At 37.0% G+C, this 22844-nt stretch overlaps 1 protein-coding gene across 3 annotated transcripts in view; it reads right to left on the bottom strand.

Annotated features, from left to right (window-relative positions):
- LOC103679676 (ubiquitin-conjugating enzyme E2 E2) overlaps positions 1–21693 on the bottom strand; it is a 350872-nt gene extending 329179 nt beyond the window's left edge. Inside the window, exons 1-3 of one of the 3 annotated variants that reach the window (XM_040636865.1) lie at positions 21490–21693; positions 15884–16067; positions 9052–9102 (exon numbers count right to left, since the gene is read on the bottom strand). In XM_040636865.1, coding sequence (XP_040492799.1) covers positions 9052–9102; positions 15884–16059 — 227 coding nt within the window. In that variant the 5' untranslated portion in view covers positions 16060–16067; positions 21490–21693. Of the gene's footprint in view, positions 1–9051; positions 9103–15883; positions 16068–21282; positions 21415–21489 lie in introns of those variants that run through there. The other 2 variants (XM_040636863.1, XM_040636864.1) reach the window with 2 other exon arrangements.
- Positions 21694–22844: the final 1151 nt, after the last annotated feature.

The raw sequence follows: 22844 nt of genomic DNA, 5'->3' as shown, positions 1-22844 counted from the left end.
CTTACGTCGTAGCAAAAAGTTCTACTGGAGCAGTGCTATTCTAGACAGATTCACCTGTATCTATTTTGCAAATGGAAGATCTGCATAGCAAAGTCTCAAAACACTTGGCCTCTAAAGTCAGAAACTAGCCAAAGCTGAAATCCTAGTTCTGCCACTTACTTGCTATGTGACCTTGGACAAGTTATTTAATCTCTCTAAGCCTTTCTTCCCATCTAAAAAATACTGTCTAGGGGCGCCTGGGTGGCACAGCGGTTAAGCGTCTGCCTTCGGCTCAGGGCGTGATCCTGGCGTTATGGGATCGAGCCCCACATCAGGCTCCTCCGCTATGAGCCTGCTTCTTCCTCTCCCACTCCCACTGCTTGTGTTCCCTCTCTCGCTGGCTGTCTCTGTCTCTGTCGAATACATAAATAAAATTAAAAAAAAATACTGTCTAAAACTAATAGATACTAGGTAGTAGGTATCTCAAGGTTAGTCATAAAGATGAAAAGAGATAATGCTGGTAAAGCACTCCGCACACAGCCTCAAACACTGGAAGCATTCAATAGTTGTCAGCTCCCTAGTATAACTATTCACATATAGGTACAATGAACACCAACTAAGTGCTAGGATTTGAAATATAGAGACTGAAGAGAGCATTCTCACCCAAGTGGGTAAATAGATAAAGTAGTTGTAACACAAAGCATCAGGAGAACTGACAACAGTGGGGTGGGTATAGAAGGGGAAAGTGCTAGATTCTAGTTGGAGGGAACAGCAGTTGCCAAGGCAGGAATCTTGCCTCTGATACGACAGCTATGCCTCTCCTTTTGGTCATTTGACATTATTCATCTTCCATACAGGTCAGAGGGGAGAGAGTCTCTACACTCTATGTATTGGAATAGAAAATGAATTTGAGCTTAGGGCTTTGCCTAATTCTATTATACATTTTAGCACAATGTGCTGCTTCTACACAAACGGGGATTTAGATATACCTTTAAAGCATCCCAGTAAGTCTCTAAAGTATGCAGACATTATAAATAAAAAGTTCTAAACGAACATTTACAAAAAACAGTCAAAAAACACACTTTGACAATATAAATTTAAAAATCAAAAATTCCATTGTTCTCAAAATAAAATAAACGAACAAAACCATTTTACTTGTTATTTGCAGTAACAGTTGATAAAATATATTTAAGTTGATGAATGTAATAATCACTGTAAAGAAATGCTTTGAAGAATACAGTTTTCAGGACAACTTAAAAGATAGAACAGCAATGTGAATTAAAATATCACATGTTAGAAAGTAATATGACACTTTCTATCTAAGTACTTAGGTAATAAATCTGAAATAATAACCAGCTTAAAACTGAGCAAAATAAGTGATAAAATGTTCTGTTCCTTTTATAAAATATAATCCCAGTGTGATCATTTAACACGTTTTTTCAGACACACTCTTGTACTGCTCTTAAAACAGCAAAGAATTTTAAAAAAGGAAATAAAATACCAAAGACAGCAAGTAATGGGCAGTAAACTCACTTTATCACTCAACATTTTTCTTTATTATGAAATAAACATTTTTAAATCTATAGTTAAAGGCAGATATTTTAAAAATTAACATTTTGAAATAAGAAAGTAAAAAAATTTCTGGTGATTTTATGGAGAGAGTTATGTCTTGCCAAGCTCAGTTCTGAAGTAAACGTACATGACAGCAAAAAATTACACCTGAAGTTCCCCAACTGAAGTAACAGCACCTATGGCTCTATGTTGGCTATGCCCCAGGTGAAGTCAGCCTCAAGGTAAAGCAAAAAGAAAACATACATTCATTTTTGGCAGTAAGAAAGGAGAACACCTGTAAAATCATAAAAGGTATTCAAATGAAAACATAAACAAGCCTGAAACTCTTAATGCCAATGGAATATAAGGTAAGACCATGTTTTCTCATTCTCTCTCACACTGTACATGTACTCCAACTCTATGGCTATCCAACCCACAGGTACTATTCCAAACAATCCTTTAGCTGTTATAACCATTTAATGTATCTCAAATATTAAAGACTTTTGTCTTTGTTAGGTCTATGCAAAACCACTCAACACTACAGCAATGGCGTCAAGAACTCCTAGGAGTGAATAAAAAATATTCCTCAATTATTTGTACTAAAGAAAGGAGAGAAGGATATGAATAATTCAGTAACCTATATAAGACAGGCCCTCATTGTATATTTAAATTTTATCATGTTAATGACTCCTCAAAAGAGGCATTCCAGCCTTCTGCTAACCAATACACATTAACATCACCTTTCAGTTATTCATACTGTTTATTTATTAATCATCAGCTCACTCCAAAAAGACTGATATGTCTTAAAAATTTTATGTAGTTTAAAAGTACAAAATGAAAATACAAAGCTTCAAAAACAGTTGGGGGGGAAAGAGNGAAAATAAAATAAAATACAGAGTTGAGATTTCTACACAAAACACTGTTAACTACTAAAGTCAAAAAGTAAAGAAGGGTATTAGCTTCTGGGCAACCAAAGTAAAGAGGAAAGCATTATCAATCTTCAGATTTGCTGAAGCCACAGATATTGGCAATTTCTGCCAAGAGTATCAACATTCCCCTAGTCTTGGTTCTCCAAGCATCCATATGTATTACCTCTCAATTAGTTATAACCAGATTTTTAGGATTAGGAACTGTACTGGGATATCTTATTGTAGCCTACACTTGCCCTAGGACAGACCTAATATTAAGCCCTCAATAAATACTAAAACAAACTGTAGGGGAAGGTGACCTAGAATCAGGCTAACTGGGAAAAAACAATTTGGCATTAAAAGTGCAGACATCTTCAAACACTGAGTTAAGAACTGTCAAATGTAAAGAAATTCTTTACCTGAAAAAGTGCCAGTAGTAATAATACTAACACTAAGATATATACCCACAAACACACACACAAGGGAGAGTGGTAAAAATCACTATACTCAAAAAAATTCCTTTTCAAAATGTTTTGGCAAAAAACTGTCTCATGGAATTCAGAAATATAAATCAAACATAGTGCAAATGATATTTTGGATTGCCTTGCATGTTGATTTTTTTTTTTTTACTTTACTGAAACATAAACGACTAGCCCCAAATGTAATTTTAAATGTATTTTTCTATCTAGTCACACACGTAAAATAATAAAGGATGAAAGAGTAGAAAACCTGGGTTTAAATCCAAATCAACTAGTTGTGCAACTCTGAGCAAGTTACTTAACCCCAGGATTCTCACAGAGTAATTGACAAGACCAAATGACAATCACATATGAAAATCCTTGAAAAGCTAAAAATCCTATAAAAATATTACCACAATAGCCAAAAAAGGAAAACAATTAGTGACAATAATTAGATTTTTGCACTAGAGGTTCTTTACAAGTTCACTCCTCTGTAAACACTATCCCCAATTTCTATTTCAATGCCTTCCCATTCTGTCACAATGTTAATCCAACAAACACATTTTCCCTACATACTGCTTCAGTTACTATGATCTGGAAAATACAATTTCTGCTATTAAATGGCTCTCATCAACAGTAGGTGAGACAGTGGTTAGATTTATGTCTAGTCATGGCCAATCCTATACTGGAACACCTTAACTATTGAGTGAAGACAATGAAAAATAAATCAGAGAACTTAAAGTTTCTGATTCAAAACTTACTACAAAGCTACAATAATCAAGATTCTATGTCAATAAAAAGAAAGAAAAGACTATGTGGTACTGGCTGGCATAAATATAGACATACAGATCAATGGAATAAAATTTAGAGTTCAAAAATAAACCTTCACATTTATGATTCATTGATTTTTCAACAAAGATGTCAAGACAATTCAATGGTATTTTCAGCAAATGGTGCTGACATAATTGGGTATCCACACACACACACAAAATTAATGTCGACCTTTACCTCACACCATATACAAAATGGATCAGGATCAAATATAAAAGCTAAAACTAAAAAACCCTGAGAAGAATCTAAGTGTACATCTTTGTAGTACTGGATTAGGCAACGGTTTCTTAGAAGTGACACCACACACACAAACAACAAAAAGAAAAAAAATAAATAGGACTACAACAAAATTTAAACTTTGTGCTTCAAACATTGCTATTAAGAAAGTACCCACCTTTCTCCAAAGAATTTATAAAAATGGCCAAAAAGCATATGAAAAGATGGTCAACGTCATCAGTACATTCATCAAGATAATGCAAATCAAAACTACAATGACATATCACTTCATACCTACTAAGATGGTTATTGTCAAAAAGACAGACAAGAACAACTGCCAAGGTTGTGGAGAAACTGGAACTCTCAAACACTGCTGGTAGGAAGGTAAAATGGTACAGCCACTTTGTAATACAGTCTGGCAGTTCCCAAAAAGGTTAAACATAGTTACTCTCTGACTCAACACTTCTACTCCCAGATATAAACCCCAATGAAAACATATGTCCACACAAAATCTTGTACGCAAATGTTCACAGCAGCATTATACATAATAGCACAAAAGTAGAAACAACCCAAATGTGCATCAACTGATGAATGGATAAATAAAATGTAGTATATCCACACAATGGAATATTATTCAGAGACAAAAAGATAAAAGCACTAATGCACACTACAACATGGATGAACCTTGAAAACATTATGCTTCATGAAAGAATCTAGTCACAAGTCACAATCAAGTCACAATCATTATATGATTCCATTAATACAAAATGTACAGAACAGGTAAATCTATAAGAGACAGAACAGACTGATACCTAGGGCTTGGAGGTGGAGAGCCGGGAGGAAATGAGGAAGGAGTGACTGTTTAAAGGTTTGGTGTATCTTTCTGGCGTGATCAAAATGTTGCAAAATTGATTGTGATGGTTACACAACTCTGTGAATATAGTAAAAGCCGCTGAATTTTACACTTTAAATTACATCTCAATAAAGCCAATTAGTTTCTTTTAAAGTAAAGCAAAACCTGTGTTCAATGAGTAGATCATTGAAACATAGCAATAAAAAGTAAAACTTGCTAGTATAACTGAACTAAATCCTCTTTTTTTAGTATTTCCTCCTCATATTTGCTCAATTACTAAATCAAAAATCAAAATCCAAAAGAGTCATTTACTTTCAAAAAATAGTAAGGATCTCTGTCATTTCCAACCTCATGCAGTTAATACAAACGTGGACACTATCAGATCATGACAGAATTTGCATTTAGTTTCCCTACAANAGAACAAGTTACTCTTTGGATGAGAAAAGTTTTCATTTTAATTTGGAGATTTTTCTAGCTAACTCCCAGTTTCCGACTAGCATCGAGGAAACAGAAATGAACATACCAGCATTTATAGATTCAAGATCTGTGCTTTTGACAATTTGTGAAGAACCACGATAGTCACGACATACAGTCATTTACAAGGGGCAGCAATTTTACCTATTAGGACTCTGTAAGGATGTAACATGATTTCTCCTGGCTCCATCCAGCTAAGCTGGTGTGCAAGGAACTGAAGTAGTGAGCAATTCTAGTCCAATAACTCCAACTAAGCTGGCAATACGAAAACATTTATGGATCTGAAGAGGCCTCAGAAGAGAGCCTTTGCAAATGTCATGGGTCAATTATGTTATCCACCATAAGAGCAGAAGCCAAGCAAAATATATTCTACTACTTACAGGAAATATTCTAAATATACAACCAAATTTGACCCAAACTATATATAATTTTCTATGCCAATGGCCCTACAGGCCATACAATTTCATGAACAGAAACTTTTTTCTTAGATGTATCATGAAGTTTTGTTTTTAAACATTAACTCAGGCTGTAATAGAAAAAAATCCAAAGATAATTGAATCTAGTTTTCAAAAAAAACCTTATTATTGCATTCTTACCTTAAAGACAACAGAAAAAGTGAAAAGAAAACTGAAAGATATATAGGCATATGTTTCCCATAAGAAGAAATAATTTAACGTATCATCAAAGTATTTTGTGGATGCTTTAAAAATAATAGATTCATTCAAAACCTGAAAGAAAAAATTAAACAATACCACAGCAGTTCCCCTAAAAATGCCTTACATAAACATATCTATCTATAATGAATGACATAATTCAGAAAGACTTTATATTCCCAACATGTCTAAATGACAGAATACTTACACACATAATAGTTCCTCCCATATAATTCCAAGAATTGCTTAGCCGGTCATCACATAAGAGATGCACCAAAATTCAGAGGTGCCATCTCTAACCTGACAAATACACACAGCTGGGTTGTACTAGTCTGCTAAGGTTCCAGAAAATAAGGGTAAACCACACTGTAAGTGGAATGTGACACACAACCACCCCCACTGAGACAACAATAACAGATAAAATACCTGTTCCAGTCTCACTGTCTAAACAGGTAAACCCACAGATGTTCCCTCATACATAATCTTCTCTGTGATAGTGAGCTAACAGATACCCAAGCAACCAAAAGGCAGGATTTTGAGAGGCCTGTTTGATGTAGAGGTAATACACAAAGGGAGTACTAGGGGAATGTGACTCCATTAGGCAGATAACTTTAATTTAGTATACTTCTATAAATTAATTCATTACAGTCATTAAGACACAGATGAAGGCAGCACAGAACTTTTAAAAATCAACCACAAAAGCATTGTTAACTTTGTGCCAAAAATAAGTCAAACAAAAATTATGCTCTAACTTCTCTTTCTGAAGATAATAACCACATTCCCACTGAAATATAGATGGGCAGATTTACTATAAACCACAATCAAATATTTGACACCAAACAATCCAAAGGCCACAGTAATCCACTTAACAATCACACTGACATCTCTATTAAGTAGCACAAGTACACAGGGCTTGTAGAACTAATCACCACTTCCCAATCAGCCACAACGTAACGGATCCTTTGCTTGCCAAAGGGGAGCACCACATACATGAAGGTGGATATGATCTTTATCTCTGCCTGATCCAGTTCAATCAACTATTCTGAGATCAAGAAAAGGAGCCAAAGCCACTGAATCACAGACCTGGCTTCTAAGCAAACTTGCTAACTATCCAATCTTCATACCATTAAATGAATTTCCTTGCAAATTCCCACAAGCAGGCAAATTAACCAAAGTAGGTATCTTTCTACAGTGTTATATATCAATTATATCTCAATTAAACTGGGGGGAAAACCACAGTAAAGTAGGTATCTTCCCTAAAACTTTCTGAAGGGCTTATTATGTGTCATATCCACATTTTAAAATGCTTTATTTGTAAAGAGTTTACATAAACAAGTAATGATATCATTAACTATAGCTTAATGAAAAAGTAAATCTCCAAATTTCAGACATTATAAACTTTTCTTTTTACTTTAAATAGAATTGGTTTAATTATTTTAGTTTATTTAAATAATGGCTATTACATAATTCCTTTCCTCACACTTAAATAATGGCCATTACATAATTCCTTTCCTCACACTTGTTTTCATACATGTTTACAATACATTGGTTTAATCAAGCTAAATTATTATCTGTAGTAAGTCAAAACTAAATTAGACTAATGTATTAGAAAATAATACATCTTATAACGAAGGTGCAGTCTAACCATCACATAATATTTAGATTTCATTTTTAAAAATGAGCCTTAAACAACTCGTTAAAATAAAGTTTATTTTGCCAGTAATTTGTTGTCAAAATTTAAGCAAATAAGCATATAAACTAAGTTCATATATTTACCAATTTCATTGTAAAAAGGTTAAAAAAATAATATATGTGGTAAAACTATTTTTTTTAAAAAAAATTCAAATCATTAAAACAAATACTGTCATAAGAAACAAGAAATTTTAGGTTTCATTCAAACTGAAGTTTTTCCAAAATCAATCCATTTCCAAGAATTGGCTACCAAAGCCTAAACAATGATTTGCCATCTGAAAAAGCCTTTGATGTAACAGTCTTAAGTGTGACAAAAAGTCTTACTGTCAAACAGTTTTACTGAACAAAGATATATTTGTTCTATTTGAATAAGATATTCTTTGAATATTATTGCAAGTGCATATACTATATATGACTCTCATGTAAAGAACCACAAAACATAAAAAGCCTTATTAGAATTCTTCCTACACAAAAGTTTTCAATTAGCCAAGTATCAAATAGCTGTCTGCAAAATTCTCCCTTTCATTAATATGTAGAGTTGCTATCTTTGTTTTCACATTAAAAAAAGATCAGTAAAATCAGACATCATACCTAACAATAAATTCTACCTGCATTCAATACTAGCAACATATTCCTGTAATCTGCCCTCTCACCTTCAATCCACAAGACTACCAATTTAAACTATGAAAACTCCATGTTAGCCTGGTTCCAACACTGACCTCACATCAAAACAGAAAGAAATGTTTTATAATAGTCCAATAACCAATCTTCCAACTATTGCATCAGACCCAAGATATAGTATAAGGTAGGCGGTTATTTTTCTCCTCTTCCTCTATGTACCTGTATATCATTAATCATTTCCAGGCAAGCACTATTACTTCTTATAAATAAACTCTGACCAGAAAATTGAAGACTGTGGTCATAAAGGACAGAGTTTTAAATTTAAACATCACTGCCTCAAATCACCCATTCTTACTTAGCTACAGCCGAGGACTATAAGAAATAATATAAACCATGAAAAAACACTGTTTAATGTTTCAGTACTTCTAAAAATCAATTTCCAAAAAGGTAACAAGTGTATTATCAAATAGCAAACATTTTAGCCACACTATTATTCCATCATTTAAGAAATCATTTAAGGCCCTAACACCTATTCCACTAAAAGATAATTGTATTTGTTACTCTACAATTTCATTATCTTATTGTTATTGCATTACTCTGTTTGGCAACTCCACTATACCTCTACAAACATACTTGATAAGTATTCCATTTCTGCACAGAAAAAATAATTGTCTTCCGCAGTCATTTGAGTGTGCAATACTTAAATACTTATACAATATTTTACTAATCAAACCACAACAGTTATACATCAGACCAACAGTTCAATTATACCTTGTGCAAAAGATACAAATAAATAAAAATCCGTAAGTACTTACCTACAGTTGGGAGGAGGGTCCAACGTAATCTCTGCAAGTTCCTTCTGAATCCTTTAAAATAAAGACAACGTTATGTTAAAATGTCTTCACTGTCTTAACAGCTCACTAAAATGTTATACTTTTACACAAATATTTCCCATTTGTATTATTTTTATTTTGAAATACTGATACTATATAAATGAGCATACACAATAACCAAGCCATAACTTCTGCCATGATTGTGGCAATGCACCTACAAAGGGTAAAAAGACTGGCCATTATCAATACATGCAGCCTGTAGAAACAACACTAAAAATTTCATCTAACCAGGACACATGGGTGGCTCAGTCGGTTAAATGATGAACTGCTGATTTCGGCTCAAGTCATGATCTCAGGGTTGTGAGCTCAAGCCCCGTGTTGGCCTCTGTGCTCAGCAGGGAGTCTGCTTCTCTCTCTCTCCCTCTGCCCCTCCACACTGCTCGCCCGCTCTCTCTAAAATAAGTCCTTTAAAAAAACTTCATTAAGCCACTGATAATAACCAAAATTTCTAGTTTAAATTAGATAGCTTTGCCACATTATTTATGAATCATTCCAACTTCTGATTTGCACTAGAACATCCCCACATAAGATGGAAAGATGATTACTAAGTTGAATCCAAGCATTCTGAATGATCCAATCAACTGGTGAAGGAAGAATTATCAGGATCCCATCCCAACACCTGAAACTGCCGTTCAAATATAAATGGTATTCCTCCCTAAAGCCTCTAGGTTGGAGCAGATTGAGACTTTCCAACCTGACACTATTCCTTCTGCAAGAACTATCCTAATAATATGTGGATAATCATCTTAATGTCATTGCATTGCAAAAAGAACTTTTTAAAAAACCTGCTTTTGTCCTCATGTTATTTTTTAACTTTGACTTTTAACTGCACCTAACCCCTTATATACATATACAAAGGCTAACAGTGTTACATTGTTTTATAAGACTAAGCAATCTCTTAACTATCATTCATGCATTATTAAACATAGGCTTTGTTAAAGCAAATACAAAAAAAAAATTCTCAAAACTGCTTCTTCTCCTTTGCTTTTTAAATATGAGGATTTGCTAACCGGATACCTGCTATCTGGTAATTATTATGGTAGTAAATGGATGATAGTTGACTAAAGTACCTTAAAAAATAAGAATAGGAACAAAAACACTCTCAATCTCATTCCACATCTTTTTCAATACAACAAACGAAAATACAGAAATAGACATGACTCCTCCAAGAGGACTGGCTTCATTTCCCTAAAGGAATTGCATGCTACTAACATAATTTTCACTTTTCTAAGCCATGTGATTCAAGGCTGGGGAGGCATTATGAAGCTGAGCAAGACTAATAAGTTCAAAACCAAAAAACCTTTCATTTTAATTCTCCTCTGTCATTAATTGAGAGTTCTTGGATCAAAAGACTGCTCACACCTACATCCTCTCCCTCAGCCTCAGTTTTCCGTCCTATAAAATGAAGAGGTTTATTTTCCATCCTATGAAATGAAGATGTTAACTAGGATCTGTTTTATCTTTAAAACGTGATTCCTTCTAATACGGATTCTGTGATATGTTCACATGCACATAAAGTATTTATAACCCGGGGCGCCTGGGTAGCTCAGTCAGTTAAGCATCAGACTCTTGGTTTCAGCTCAAGTCATAATCTCATTGAGTCTTGGGATCAAGGCCATGTAGGGCTCCACACTCAGTGGGGAGTCTGCTTGACCATCCTCTCCCACTGTCCCTCCCTGCACCTGCACACGGGTTCAGGTGCGCAGTGTCTCTCTCTCTCTCAAATAAACAAATCTTTTTTTTTTTTTAAGTATATACAGCCCATAATTAAATGAGAAATTTCAAAGATCTGATATTGGTGAACACTCTTTATGGATTTCATACAAAAGTATAAAACAGGTACTTTGAAACTAACCGAGTACGTCCAGGTTAATGACAGCAAACTGAGCACACACACATTCACCTCCCACTCCTTCAAGACCCCACTTGGGGCAGGCGGGAAGGGGCAGGGAGGCAAAATACTGAAAGTGCAAAAAGTAATAAATAGCAAAAAGAAGGAAATGAAAATTTCAGTGCATTTCTGGAAGACAAAGCAGACAAGTGTAAATTAAACAGGTTGAGACAGGCAAGAGGGGAATGCAGAGTACTTAGGAGTATAATAAAGACACATTATTTAACGGATGCGGGGAGAGAAAGACAACCAGAAATCCCAGAAGAAAAACACCTGTGTAAGCAAACCATAGATCAAATATGAAAGAAACTAAAATGTAAAACTATTTTAATCAAGTAACAAATGTTAAGGGGGAAAAAAAGTGAGATTTGATCTATTTGCCCCAATGTTATAACTCATTGGGTATTCTAGAGATCATGATATTGGACTTACAGGAAATCTAATCCTAAAATTCTGTTTGGTCTGGCACGGAATATTTAGTTATAGCAAATGCATCAGCAATTTATTGGTCTTTTACGCATAGACAACACACAGAAGATGCATTGTAGTTGTGCTATGCAATGTAAATATCACTAACCTTCAAGGTGTAAAATTAAGTGTATGTAACCAAAATTAGTTTGAGAAGATGGAGGAAGAATGAAAGTACTAATATCCCCAGTTTACAAAGTAGGGAACCAAGAAATACTGTCGAAAACTGAAAGAATAAGAAATAGTGGCTTCAATATATTATTTAGTTATGAAAGACAACCAATACTTTTTTTTTTAATGTAACTATCATTAACGGGGAGGAGGGAAAAGGAAGAAAAAGTAGGTAAACACACTATATCCTCAAATTTCATAGCAAAGAGTCAGAAGATACTATTAAGTTAACAATTCAACAAATAGGTGTAAGTACTATTCGTAATTTAGACTAATGCAGAAACGCCAAAAGAAGGACTAAAATCAGAGATGGCTAAGAGTTTGCTTCAAGGGAATAAAATTGGGATAGGAAAGGTATTTGGACAGAAAATTGTTGCTTTCCATTAAAAATGTCTCCGTAGTACTTAATTAGTTACCAGAAACATGAATGACATTTATGAATTGTTTTTAAACCAAGAAGACCAAAAGAATAGCCATTCAAAAGAACAAGCTTAAACTGTCAAACATTTTTAACAGAATTTCTTTGGGATTTTCTAACAACTCATCTTGCTCTATGCTTACAATGTCTCTTTTGGTTTAAAAAACTTGATAAATTAGGGGCGCCTGGGTGGCTCAGAAGGTTAAGCATCAGACTCCTGATCTCAGCTCAGGTCTCGATCTCACAGTCTTGAGTTTGGCCCTGCATTGGGCCCATGCCCAGCATGTAGCCTACTTAAAAAAAATTGATAAATTATTATTTTCTGTCAAATAATTCTATAATGGAACTGGAACTCCCCTGGATGTCTACAATTCCAGATCTAATTATTCAATATAAAAAGCAATTTACTGATAAACTTGACAAACTCTAAGCACTGAGTCAATATATTAAAATGTATTTTGTGCCACACCTAAGAATGGTTATATTTCTCTTGACAGAAAAGATTATACTAAGAATTGCTATTTAAACAGTTGCCAAGATGTCCTGTTGCTTTTAATGACAGCAATTCAATTCTTTCTCAAAAGTTGTGATCATGGTATGTATTAAGTTTCTCAGTCTTGACATGTGGGGTAAGGAAGGTAGCTATTTCAGGCACTGTCCCTTAGGGGACAGTAAAATGAAAAAGTATCAATAATTCACACTTACAGCATACCTTTCACATGATGATCTTAGTTTGTTAAAAGTGAACTAAATAAATCTTACTGAATTCTCTAAGTATTACTGTTTTATCATTTCCCATTTAAAAGATAAGGAAACTAAAGCTAGTTATTGTACACTGGAGTAAGGTGAAAGGCAATTATCTTGCTAAGTCAAACAAACAAAAGGCCTCTCTCTTATCAGAACTTTTAAGACAAAATTATTTCTTTAGACGTAAATCAACTAGACAATTGCCTAAATTTCCTATTTCCATCTAGCAATGCCACTTCTTTGGTTATTGTCATATAGAAGCCAGGAACTGCATAGTTACTGAGACAAGTCAGAAGCCAAATACAAACTGAATTTCAGTTTGTAAGACTTAACCTAATACCTTAACTGTTCCAGGAATGGTAAGAGTACTGCACATGACTGTCATTTGCTAAAAAGAATGGAGAAGGGGGAGGGGAAGAGAAGTAACAATCATGATTCATTTAGGCTTAACTGAAGAATATGGTATCAAAATTCTACAAAATGGGAGAAGATATGAAGCACTCATTTTAACACCAATGCATTAGATTAATGGTTCAGAAAAATGAAGCAGTACGTAAGTACTGACATGTTTAAAACACACACACAGATTTCAGGCTAAAGAAAATTCAGTAACTCACTCAGGTCCAAGTAGAACAAGAATATTTGGACATGGTGATTCACAAAGATATTTTCTTAGCAGTTATTTAAAAACAACAACAACAACTTTGTCCCACCAAAATGACTTTCTATATTCCTCTACCGACTGTATTCTCTGGTCACCTGAGAACTCCTATTCTAACCAACTGAACCAACTGGTCAAAACCTTCAAAAATGAAATTATTCTCAAGAAGAAAAACATCATGGGCCGCCTGGGTGGCGCAGTCGTTAGGCGTCTGCCTTCCGCTCAGGGCGTGATCCTGGTGTTTAGGGATCAAGTCCCGCATCGGGCTCCTCGGCTGGGAGCCTGCTTCTTCATCTCCCTCTCCCCTGCTGTGTTCCCTCTCTCACTGGCTGTCTCTCTGTCACATAAATAAATAAAATCTTAAAAAAAAAAAAAGAAAAGAAAAGAAAAACATCACACCATTAATTACTAAAATATTTTAAATTTCAATGTAGTGGGTGCCTGGGTGGCTCAGTTGGTTAAGCATCTGCCTTTGGTTCAGGTCATGATCCCAGGGTCCTGGGATTGAGCCCTGCCTGGAGCTCCCTGCTCAGCAGGGAGTCCGCTTCTTCCTCTCCGCCCTCCCCTTGCTAATGCACTCATGTGTGCCTTCTCTCTCTAATAAAGAAAAACTTTAAAAGTAAATAAATAAATGTTTGTCAAAGTAGTATCTGAATTAACCTAGAAAAGAGTCATTGCAAATAATAAGCCTGAAGTTTAATTCCAAATGGTGATATAAGCTATGTATCTGTGATTTTTAAGATACCTTCAATTAAATGATTTTGCACATCAACTGTAAGACGCATCCTGATTTCAGAAACATTAAAGTTTTCATATGTACATTTAGAACCAATAAGATTAAGTAAGTACAAAAGATTATCTACAAAGGGTACTACTTCATTCTAATGTAGAAAACTAAGAGCCAATATAATAAAAGTTTATGCTGGAACACACCAGAATCCACCTTTCAACATAACAAAAATGTAGTCTAAGACCAAACAGCATTCATTCCTAAAACACTCTATTATGTCCAGTAAAATCACAACGTCTACTCGAAACAAAGTTAATTTGGAATAAATGTGATTTAAAATTCACATTTACAGATGTGTCAACACTTGAAAGCAGTACAGTCAATTCAATGACAAGCTCAAAATAGTTATTTTATTGAACTGACTAGTCAATTTAATCAAATCATCAAAATTTGTCACTGCCAGACATAGTCCAACTACATACTTGCAAATATAAGAGGAGTGATACAGACATTATCAAGAGAATGGACTATGATAAGAGCATGCCAATGTTTTAAGAAACAAATTCTTGCCAAAGAGCAAAAACTGATCAAAGATACAACTATAATCTTCCTCCTCACTCAAAATAGATGAAATTAATTTATACCATTGTTTAAAAATAAAATATCCACTTAAATGTTTCCTGTATCCTACCCTACATCACTTTTCTATAATACTTGAAAACTGAGATTTTTTTTTAAGAAAACAAGTTTCTACACAAAATCATTAGTTCTTCAATTATAGCACATTTCACACAATTGAGCACCTACGTGCCAAGTGCTTTTCCTGAGTTACTATAAAACGCATATAATCACAGCATCTGAGTATTTCTAGTTTAACAACAGCACTATGTCCTCAAAGGCTAATGTATATCTCATTTTCCTAGTCTTTTCAGTGAACCTGAAAAATACCTACAAGACTTTAACTGGCACAAAGTCTATAAATGACAGCATCAGTGAATGAGACCTTACTAGATGCCAAATAAATGCTTTATCACATTTAGTCTGCACAACAGCCCTATGAAGATGGTACCATCATTATCTCCATTCTACAGAAAAGGAAACCCAGGATTAGAAATGTTAAATTATGTATCTAAGATCACATTGTAGTAAAATGAAGTAAAAGATGATCCATGTACTTGAAAAAAATTCATGCAATCCTCACTTTCACATATCATAAGTTTAATCTCTCATAAGCAGAATTTGGTCTTTTGATACATCACTCAAGAAATATGATTTTGAGGGATTTATGATGGTACTCCACTTCCCTGGTGGTACCAGGGGAAAAGGCAGGGCCTCAAGAAGCAGACAGGAGTCTTTGCTAACTAGCAATCATGGGAGAACTGAGCACAGAGCCAGAAGCACTATCTAGACCCTACTCCCCATAGATCCGGCCTGCCCAACCTCTCCCCTTTCTGACAAGCTTTTTATGATTCTGCCATATTGTTTAACTGACTTTAAATACTAAAAAGCTCATATTGCTACAATTAAAACAAGAAATAATCTTGAAGAAAGAAAAATCCATGACTTTCATGGTCCATATCCCAGAAAAATGATTAAATACAACAGAAAGATAGAACTTAAGACAACAAATTGATACGAAAACTAAAAAGGTTATAATAATTGAAGTACCTTTTAGCACTAGTTGACAATTTAGCAGCTGTTTTGCTGGATATTTTTCCCTCCTTTTTCTTGGGCTGAACTTGTTCTCTTTCTGGTTCTTGCTGAACACTTTCACGTTGGTCTCCATCAGAACTTCCTCCACTAGTGCTTGGGCTATCGTCAACTCTTTGTGCCTCAGTGGACATTTTAGATCCTGGATTAAAAATCAAAGATCATTTTTTTTAGTTATGGGAGGACTAACTCTAGAATAGAAAGTGAGCCTCAAAGTAGAAGAAGTAAAACTAATATAAAATGAATACGGTGGTCATTTACAAATCAACTTTGGAAGTTGCCAAAACTTTTCTCTCAAAATGTACTGAGAAAGAAAATGAAAACACACAAAATATATACACAAAACGTTCATAGTAACATTATTCATAAAGCCAAAAAGAGGAAATAACTCAAATGTCCACTAACTGATAAATGGATAAACCCAATGTGATACAGCCACACAATGGAATATTATTCAGCCATATAAAGGAATGAAGCACATTATGTACACACTACAACATGGATGAACTTTGAAAACATTATGCTCAGTAAAAGAAGCCAGTCACAAAAGACAACAAACTGTATGATTTCACTTACACAAACTGTCCAAAATAGGCAAATTCACGGAGACAGAGAAGTCGATAAGTGGATGCCAGGGACTAGGAATGAGGGGAAGGACTGCTAATAGGTATGAAGTATCCTTTCAGGGTGATGAAAATGTTCTTAAACTAGATAATGGTGCGATGTTGTACAACTCTAAATATTCTAAAAACTACCAAATTAAAATCCTCCAAACTAGTCAATTGTTATCTTCTGATAACAGAACACAAAAAGAACACAGAGGCCTGCATGACTCTAAATAAAAACTGAACCACATGATGATGTCAGCATTGACCGAGCAATATACCAAGCAACTGGGCTTCACAAGAAATGGAGACTGTCTTGAGACGCTGAAGGACTCTTCTTTTTACCCAGTCTTGGATAAAATATCCCTGAAGGCTTTCAAACTCCCTTTGCTCTGAATTCATGCTCCCCAAGCAGCTCTGATTATCAATTCAACTTCCTCAATACCTTGATACTTAGTGGCTGCTATAACCTGTATAGCAGATACAAAAAATTCTAGTAAGTGAAAAGGGATATCCCCTCTCAACTGTCACCCCATCGTAATCAATTTCTGAGTTTGATTTCTATGAATACATACCTTATGACCAAACTAGCTTAGAGTGTACTGACAAATTCAAAACCAAACTAACAAATCGATGCCCAGACAATAAAGCCCCTTGTGCTCACCATGTTACTCACCACCTATTAACCACTTTGTAAAAGAAAGATACCTCAAATAAAGCACTGTTTTTATTACTATAATTAGTCTAAATATACAGCTAGTTGACAGTGACAAAAATTCATCATCACCAAAGATTTAATTTACAGCTTGCTCTAAATCAAAGTGATTTCATAATACAAATCTTTAATGGATTGAAATTTTCATGGTAAGACAAACCAAAAACAAAAAGCATCAGGAAGCACAGAGGTGAAGAGTCAACAGAAAATACTGAATGCCTTCCATGAGACATCACAAACACACCACCACCCCTCTCAACTCCAACAGCTTCCATCCCCCATGCCAAACAAAATAGGTCTGCACAAGTAGTTCTGAAACACGGTGACGGAGAAATCTGACTGCTCTTCTACCTATTCTGTAAATGGAGAGCATCAGTCTCCACAGCTGTGACACCTTTTATGAACACTAAAGTCACTTAATAGAATACTGAAATTTTATATCAGTATGTTTCACGTCTAGCTCTAACAGTCCTAACATATTTCTTACTTTTTTTTTCATTTTTATTTCACTTTCATTCTTACCCTTGGATTTAACATTGATTTTTTTTTCCAGCTTACTTCTTTCAGTTAAAATATATCAAAAGTTTAAAATCTAGTAAGTATGTATATGTAAGAGCATGTTAGAGCAGATGTGCATGGAAGTGAGAAAGAGAACAATTCTCAGGTTAAGGTCCTTGGATATAGCAAAATGCTGTTGGCAATATTTTAAGAAATGTGAAATGAGTGAGAATTCATTTCATACATCCTAAACCAGAAGCAATCCATCACATGACAAATATATGGAAACCTAAATGAAATAAAAATTTTTTTTACTGAAGCTGGAGCCTCAGCTTAATAAACTATGCCTACAGTTTCAGTTATATATTACATTAGTTATATACATTTATCTATATACATTTATACAGTTATAGGTATATATATACACATTCTTATTGCTCTTATTTATGTACATTTGCATACTAATAATGCAATGAGCATATAATTACTTGAAAGATTACTCAGTGAGTCAATCTGAGCCATAACATGAAGCCCAAATTTCAAAAACTGCTTCAGAATATCAGAAAACTAAAACTAGTCTCTCTAGAGAACTATTTAAAAATACTATTATGGGGCACCTGGCTGACTCAGTTGGTAGAGCATGCAACTCTTAATCTCGGGGTTGCAAATTCGAGCCTCATGTGTGGGTGTAGAGATTACTAACTAAATAAATAAAATTTTTTTAAAAATTAAAAATATCCAAATAGGGAATGAGTGCTAATAGGTATGGAGTTTCTTTTTAAGGTGCTGAAAATGTTCTAAAATCAGATAGCTGTGATGGTTGCACATCCTTGTGAATATATACTAAGACCACCTAGTATACTATATATTTTGAAAGGGTGGGTTTTGCAGTATGTGGATTATAGCTCCACAAAGCAGTTGTTAATAAATGGGTTTGGGTCTCAGTGTGTTTGGCTGATGGACTTCAGAAAATTGACATATCAAGAAATGAATGGAGAAGTACTGAATGTGTGGATACTAAAAGAAGGCCAACAGAGGGTAAGTATTTGAGGAAATCCTTAACTGAAGAAAAATTCTCGAAGTGTAACATACCTACAGAACAGTACACAAATGGTGAGTGTTGGCCAATGAGTTGTCATGTACTGAACACACGCTCATGTTACCAGTATCCAGGCCAAGAAACAGAGCATATTCACCTCTCCTGTCACTACCCTAACCTCTGATACCATCTCTTGCTCATCTTTGAACTTTACATAAATAAATGGATGATGATAGATTCTTAAGTTTCGCTCCTTTCCATAAAAAGAGAAACCCAAATAGAGGAATAATTTCTACAGTTTCACCATAAAGAAAAAAAATTTATTTCCACTTTTGACCTCACTTTAGTTCATCCAAATCTTAACCTACGGATGATAAATTCATCTGAGACCACTAATAACCACTACAGAAACTTACAGAAACAAAGTTTTCATATCTTTTTCAAATATCAAGAGTAAGGCAAATTTCCACTGATCTTGGTTTTTAAATGCCTAATTACAGAAAAAAGTATTGGAAAAAAATTATTGCACCACTCAGGTGGCAACTAATTTTTATGAAGAAAAAGCAGCCTATAAGCATTTTAATTAGGTATAAGAATAAAATTGGTATTTTATCTTTCCAAAGTACAAATGAATAAAAAGTCATGAATTAAAGCTCTTTAAAGTTATCTTCTAAATCAGCATTTTAAAAGTATCTTTAAGATTAATTCCTAATTAGTTAATCTGATCAAATCACCTAATCTAGAAGAAAGATAAACTTAAATTCCAGGGTTATAAACATAGAGCTCCTCTTCAATGATAGTTTCAAAGCTAATAAGATATTTAAATCTGTATTTTTAAATATAGACTCAAAGTAAAACTTGGCTTCTAAACATAAAATTGAAAGACAGACTTTCCTCAAACATGTGTTATATTAGAGTTTAGATATTTTTCTTCTTCAACACACAAATTAAGCCTGTATTAGCTATGTACTCTATGTGGTAATTACAGTACTGGAAATCAGCAATATAGTAAATGAAACTCACATGTTCCATAAAAATGAAACGATTCGGTTATAAATATAACTGATAACATAAAAGCAACTATAGTCACTTCATAAATTCAATTACTGTCCAGATAAGCCTTATAACTGTATCTCACGGTATAAAACTGCAAAAGCAATGTTCATTTGAGTTTTTACAACAGGAAAATGCTTAATTGTGTCATTTAATATCTTGTTATTTGTCTTCCTACTCACATTTCTAAACTTTTCTAAAATGTAAAATAAAATACAATTTTTGAGGAAAAGGTATTATGTTCTGGGGAAAATAAAATGGGATATGACATTATATGAAAACACTCCATCATCAGCATGAACCCACATACAAAACACTAAAGAGCCAGAGCATCCAAATCGCTGAGACAATTATTTAAATTCCAAGGTCCAGACTGAATTATTATCACATATTCAGAAACACACTTTTTAAAGAATAGAGAATTAAAAAAAACTAAGAAGAGCTTAAAATCTTTCCAAAGAGCTAGGTAATCTGAAGGTAAAGCCTAGGACTTTCTTTTGTACTTTTAAATAAAAATATTTGAGTAGACTCTCAAGAATACACAATGCAAAACGATGAATCTTGAAAACATGCAAATAGGTCTAACAGCCACCGAGCACAGGATGATGTCTTTCTAAAGCGGCCTTAATTTCCTTAAGGGAAGATGGATTGGACATTTCTGGTTGGTCGTGGGAAAAAAAAAAAAGCCACAAGAAGCTACGTTTTATCTTCATTAGAAATGGTAAAGGGCAAAAAGATCAAAACATTATGAGAGAAGAGAGGGGGAGAAGTGGAGGGAGGGCAGAGGGAATCCAGTTTCAAACCAGGCCAGTGGGGGCTGCAGAGAAGAAGAGACCAGAGAAAAATGGGCTTCGGCTCCAAACTGTGACAAGCGCTAGGCTTCACAAAAGACCAATACAACACACACTCCACACCAGGGTATACACAAACACATCCCACAAGGTCTTCTCCACGAGGGCCACGGGGGTGCGGCGGCGGGGGAGCCAGACCCGGCACTCACCAGGAGAGACACCATGTGCAGCAATTATGCAATTAGGGAAAATAGCTAAAGATCAAGCCGGGCACTTTCCACCGTGACATTTATCCAGTACTTTTGCAAAGACTTAGTTCCAGGATGCGGCTGGGAGAGGAAAGGGGCTGGAGGGTGGCAAAGGATGGGGAACTGAGAACGGAAGGGGGTAGAAGATGGGCAGGCAGGGACGAGGCGGGGGTGGGGGGGAGCTAGGAAGGGGGGAGGGGTGGAAAGGGCGAGAAACCGGGGCAAGGAGGCTTGCTGGAAGGGGCGCAGGGAATGGGGCACGCCGGGGAACAGGGGCGAGAACTAGGGCGCAAGCGGTGTAAGCAGAGACCTGCGACGTGGAGGCGAGGTTGGGGGGACGCCCGCTAGAGGGAGGACGCCGGGGACAGGGAGGGATGGGGGGGGCACCGGCGAGGCCCGGGCGAATACCTGAGGGAGGGGCGTCCGCGCAGGTCGCGGGCTCCAGCCCAAGCGCCGGGAGAAAGGGCTGCGGAGGCGGGGGAGGGGGAGCTGGGAGGCCCCGAGGACCGGGTGTCCCCGCAGACCGTCTAGTCACCGAAAGCCAGACCCGCGCACCACGCACTCGGCCGCCCGGCCACGCCTGTCCCCGCCGCGCTCGCGCCCGCCCGGACTCACCCTCAGCGCCGCCGCCGCCGCCCGCGGCCGTTCCAGCTCCGGCTCCCGAGGCTGCTGCCCGCTGCTGCTGCTGTGGCCGCCCCTGAGTCCTGGAAAGTGAAGCCACCGCCTCCGTGAGACGCTGCCGCCGCCCGGCCGTCCGCGCGCGCGCCCGCGAGTGCGCGTGCCCGCGTACCCGCTCGGGAGAGACCGCGAGAGCGCGAGCCCCACGTCGGCCGTGCCGCGCCGCGCGCCTCCCTGCACCCTAAGCCCGCTCCGCCCCGCCTCCTCCCGGCGCGTGGCCGCGAGGGGGCGGGGGCGGGCGCGCGCACGGGCGGGCTGCCCGGCCGGCCTGGCGAGGGGGCGGGGAGGCGGCGCGGAAAAGTAAAGTGACATCCGAGTCCCGCGAGTGAGCAGCAGCGGGGGTGGGCGAGGGGCGTCCCACAGAAAAGGAAAGGCAGGGACCAGGAGAAAAGAGGGAAACAGAGGCTGACGAGGCGACCTGAGGGGAAGGGACGCGGGGACCTTGACGGGCACGCGCATTAAAGGGAAATGCCGGCTGGGGGGTGGGAGTTGCCCTAAGACGAAACTGGGTGCGGCGTTTTACGCCCATCCACGGCCGCCCTGGGCTTCACACTTCCCTCAAAGCGCTCGCAAAGTAAGCTACTGGGACTGACCCTGTTGACATACCAGCCAAAACTCGGACGCGTGGTGCCCACATGCACCCAAGATGAGAAAACTTCGCACTATCCTGGAAAGTTCTCAAAGGCTAACCCAGACTCTCTACGCTACACTGCAACACGAATATCCTTCTGCCTTTTGGCTCGCCCGGGCCTAGAATGTACGCGGGTAGCCAGGAGCTCCACGCCATTTAGCCCTGGGCTATTGGGGAGAGAGGTGAAAGGAGGAGGAGCTGTCAGAGCGAGTAGGAGCTGCTTTAACGCCTAGTCAAAGGCAAAGGGAACAGTGACAGTATTGTGGGTAACCCAAGGGAACATTAGGTTTCGCTATAATCTTCCCCCCAAATAACCAATTAAAAAAAAACCCAAAAAAACAAAAACCCTATGCCTGCTATGAAAACTCAGCTTCTACAAAATTTCCCCCACCTCCACCCCTAACTCCTCTTACCAACTGATTGCCGTTTCTGCTCCTAGACCCCTCCTGTAGAGAAGCTATCACTATATGTGTGACATACCCTGGAGCTGTCACTCTTTGTGGCAAAAGTATCCGGCCTACAAAGGGCTGAAAATAGCCCCCACAGAATCCAGCACAATTCAAGCAGCCAAAAGAAATCAGTGCAGTAAGACCCCAAAGCACAGGAGCAAGTCAAGATCCATATATATGTCTAGAACTGAAAATCCTTCTATCAAATGTCT

This window comes from Ursus maritimus, unplaced genomic scaffold (assembly GCF_017311325.1).
Source record: "Ursus maritimus isolate PB19 unplaced genomic scaffold, ASM1731132v1 scaffold_20, whole genome shotgun sequence".
NCBI classification, from domain to species: domain Eukaryota; kingdom Metazoa; phylum Chordata; class Mammalia; order Carnivora; family Ursidae; genus Ursus; species Ursus maritimus.
The sequence above is the reverse complement of the archived record's forward strand: the minus strand, read 5'-3'. Positions and strand labels throughout refer to the sequence as shown.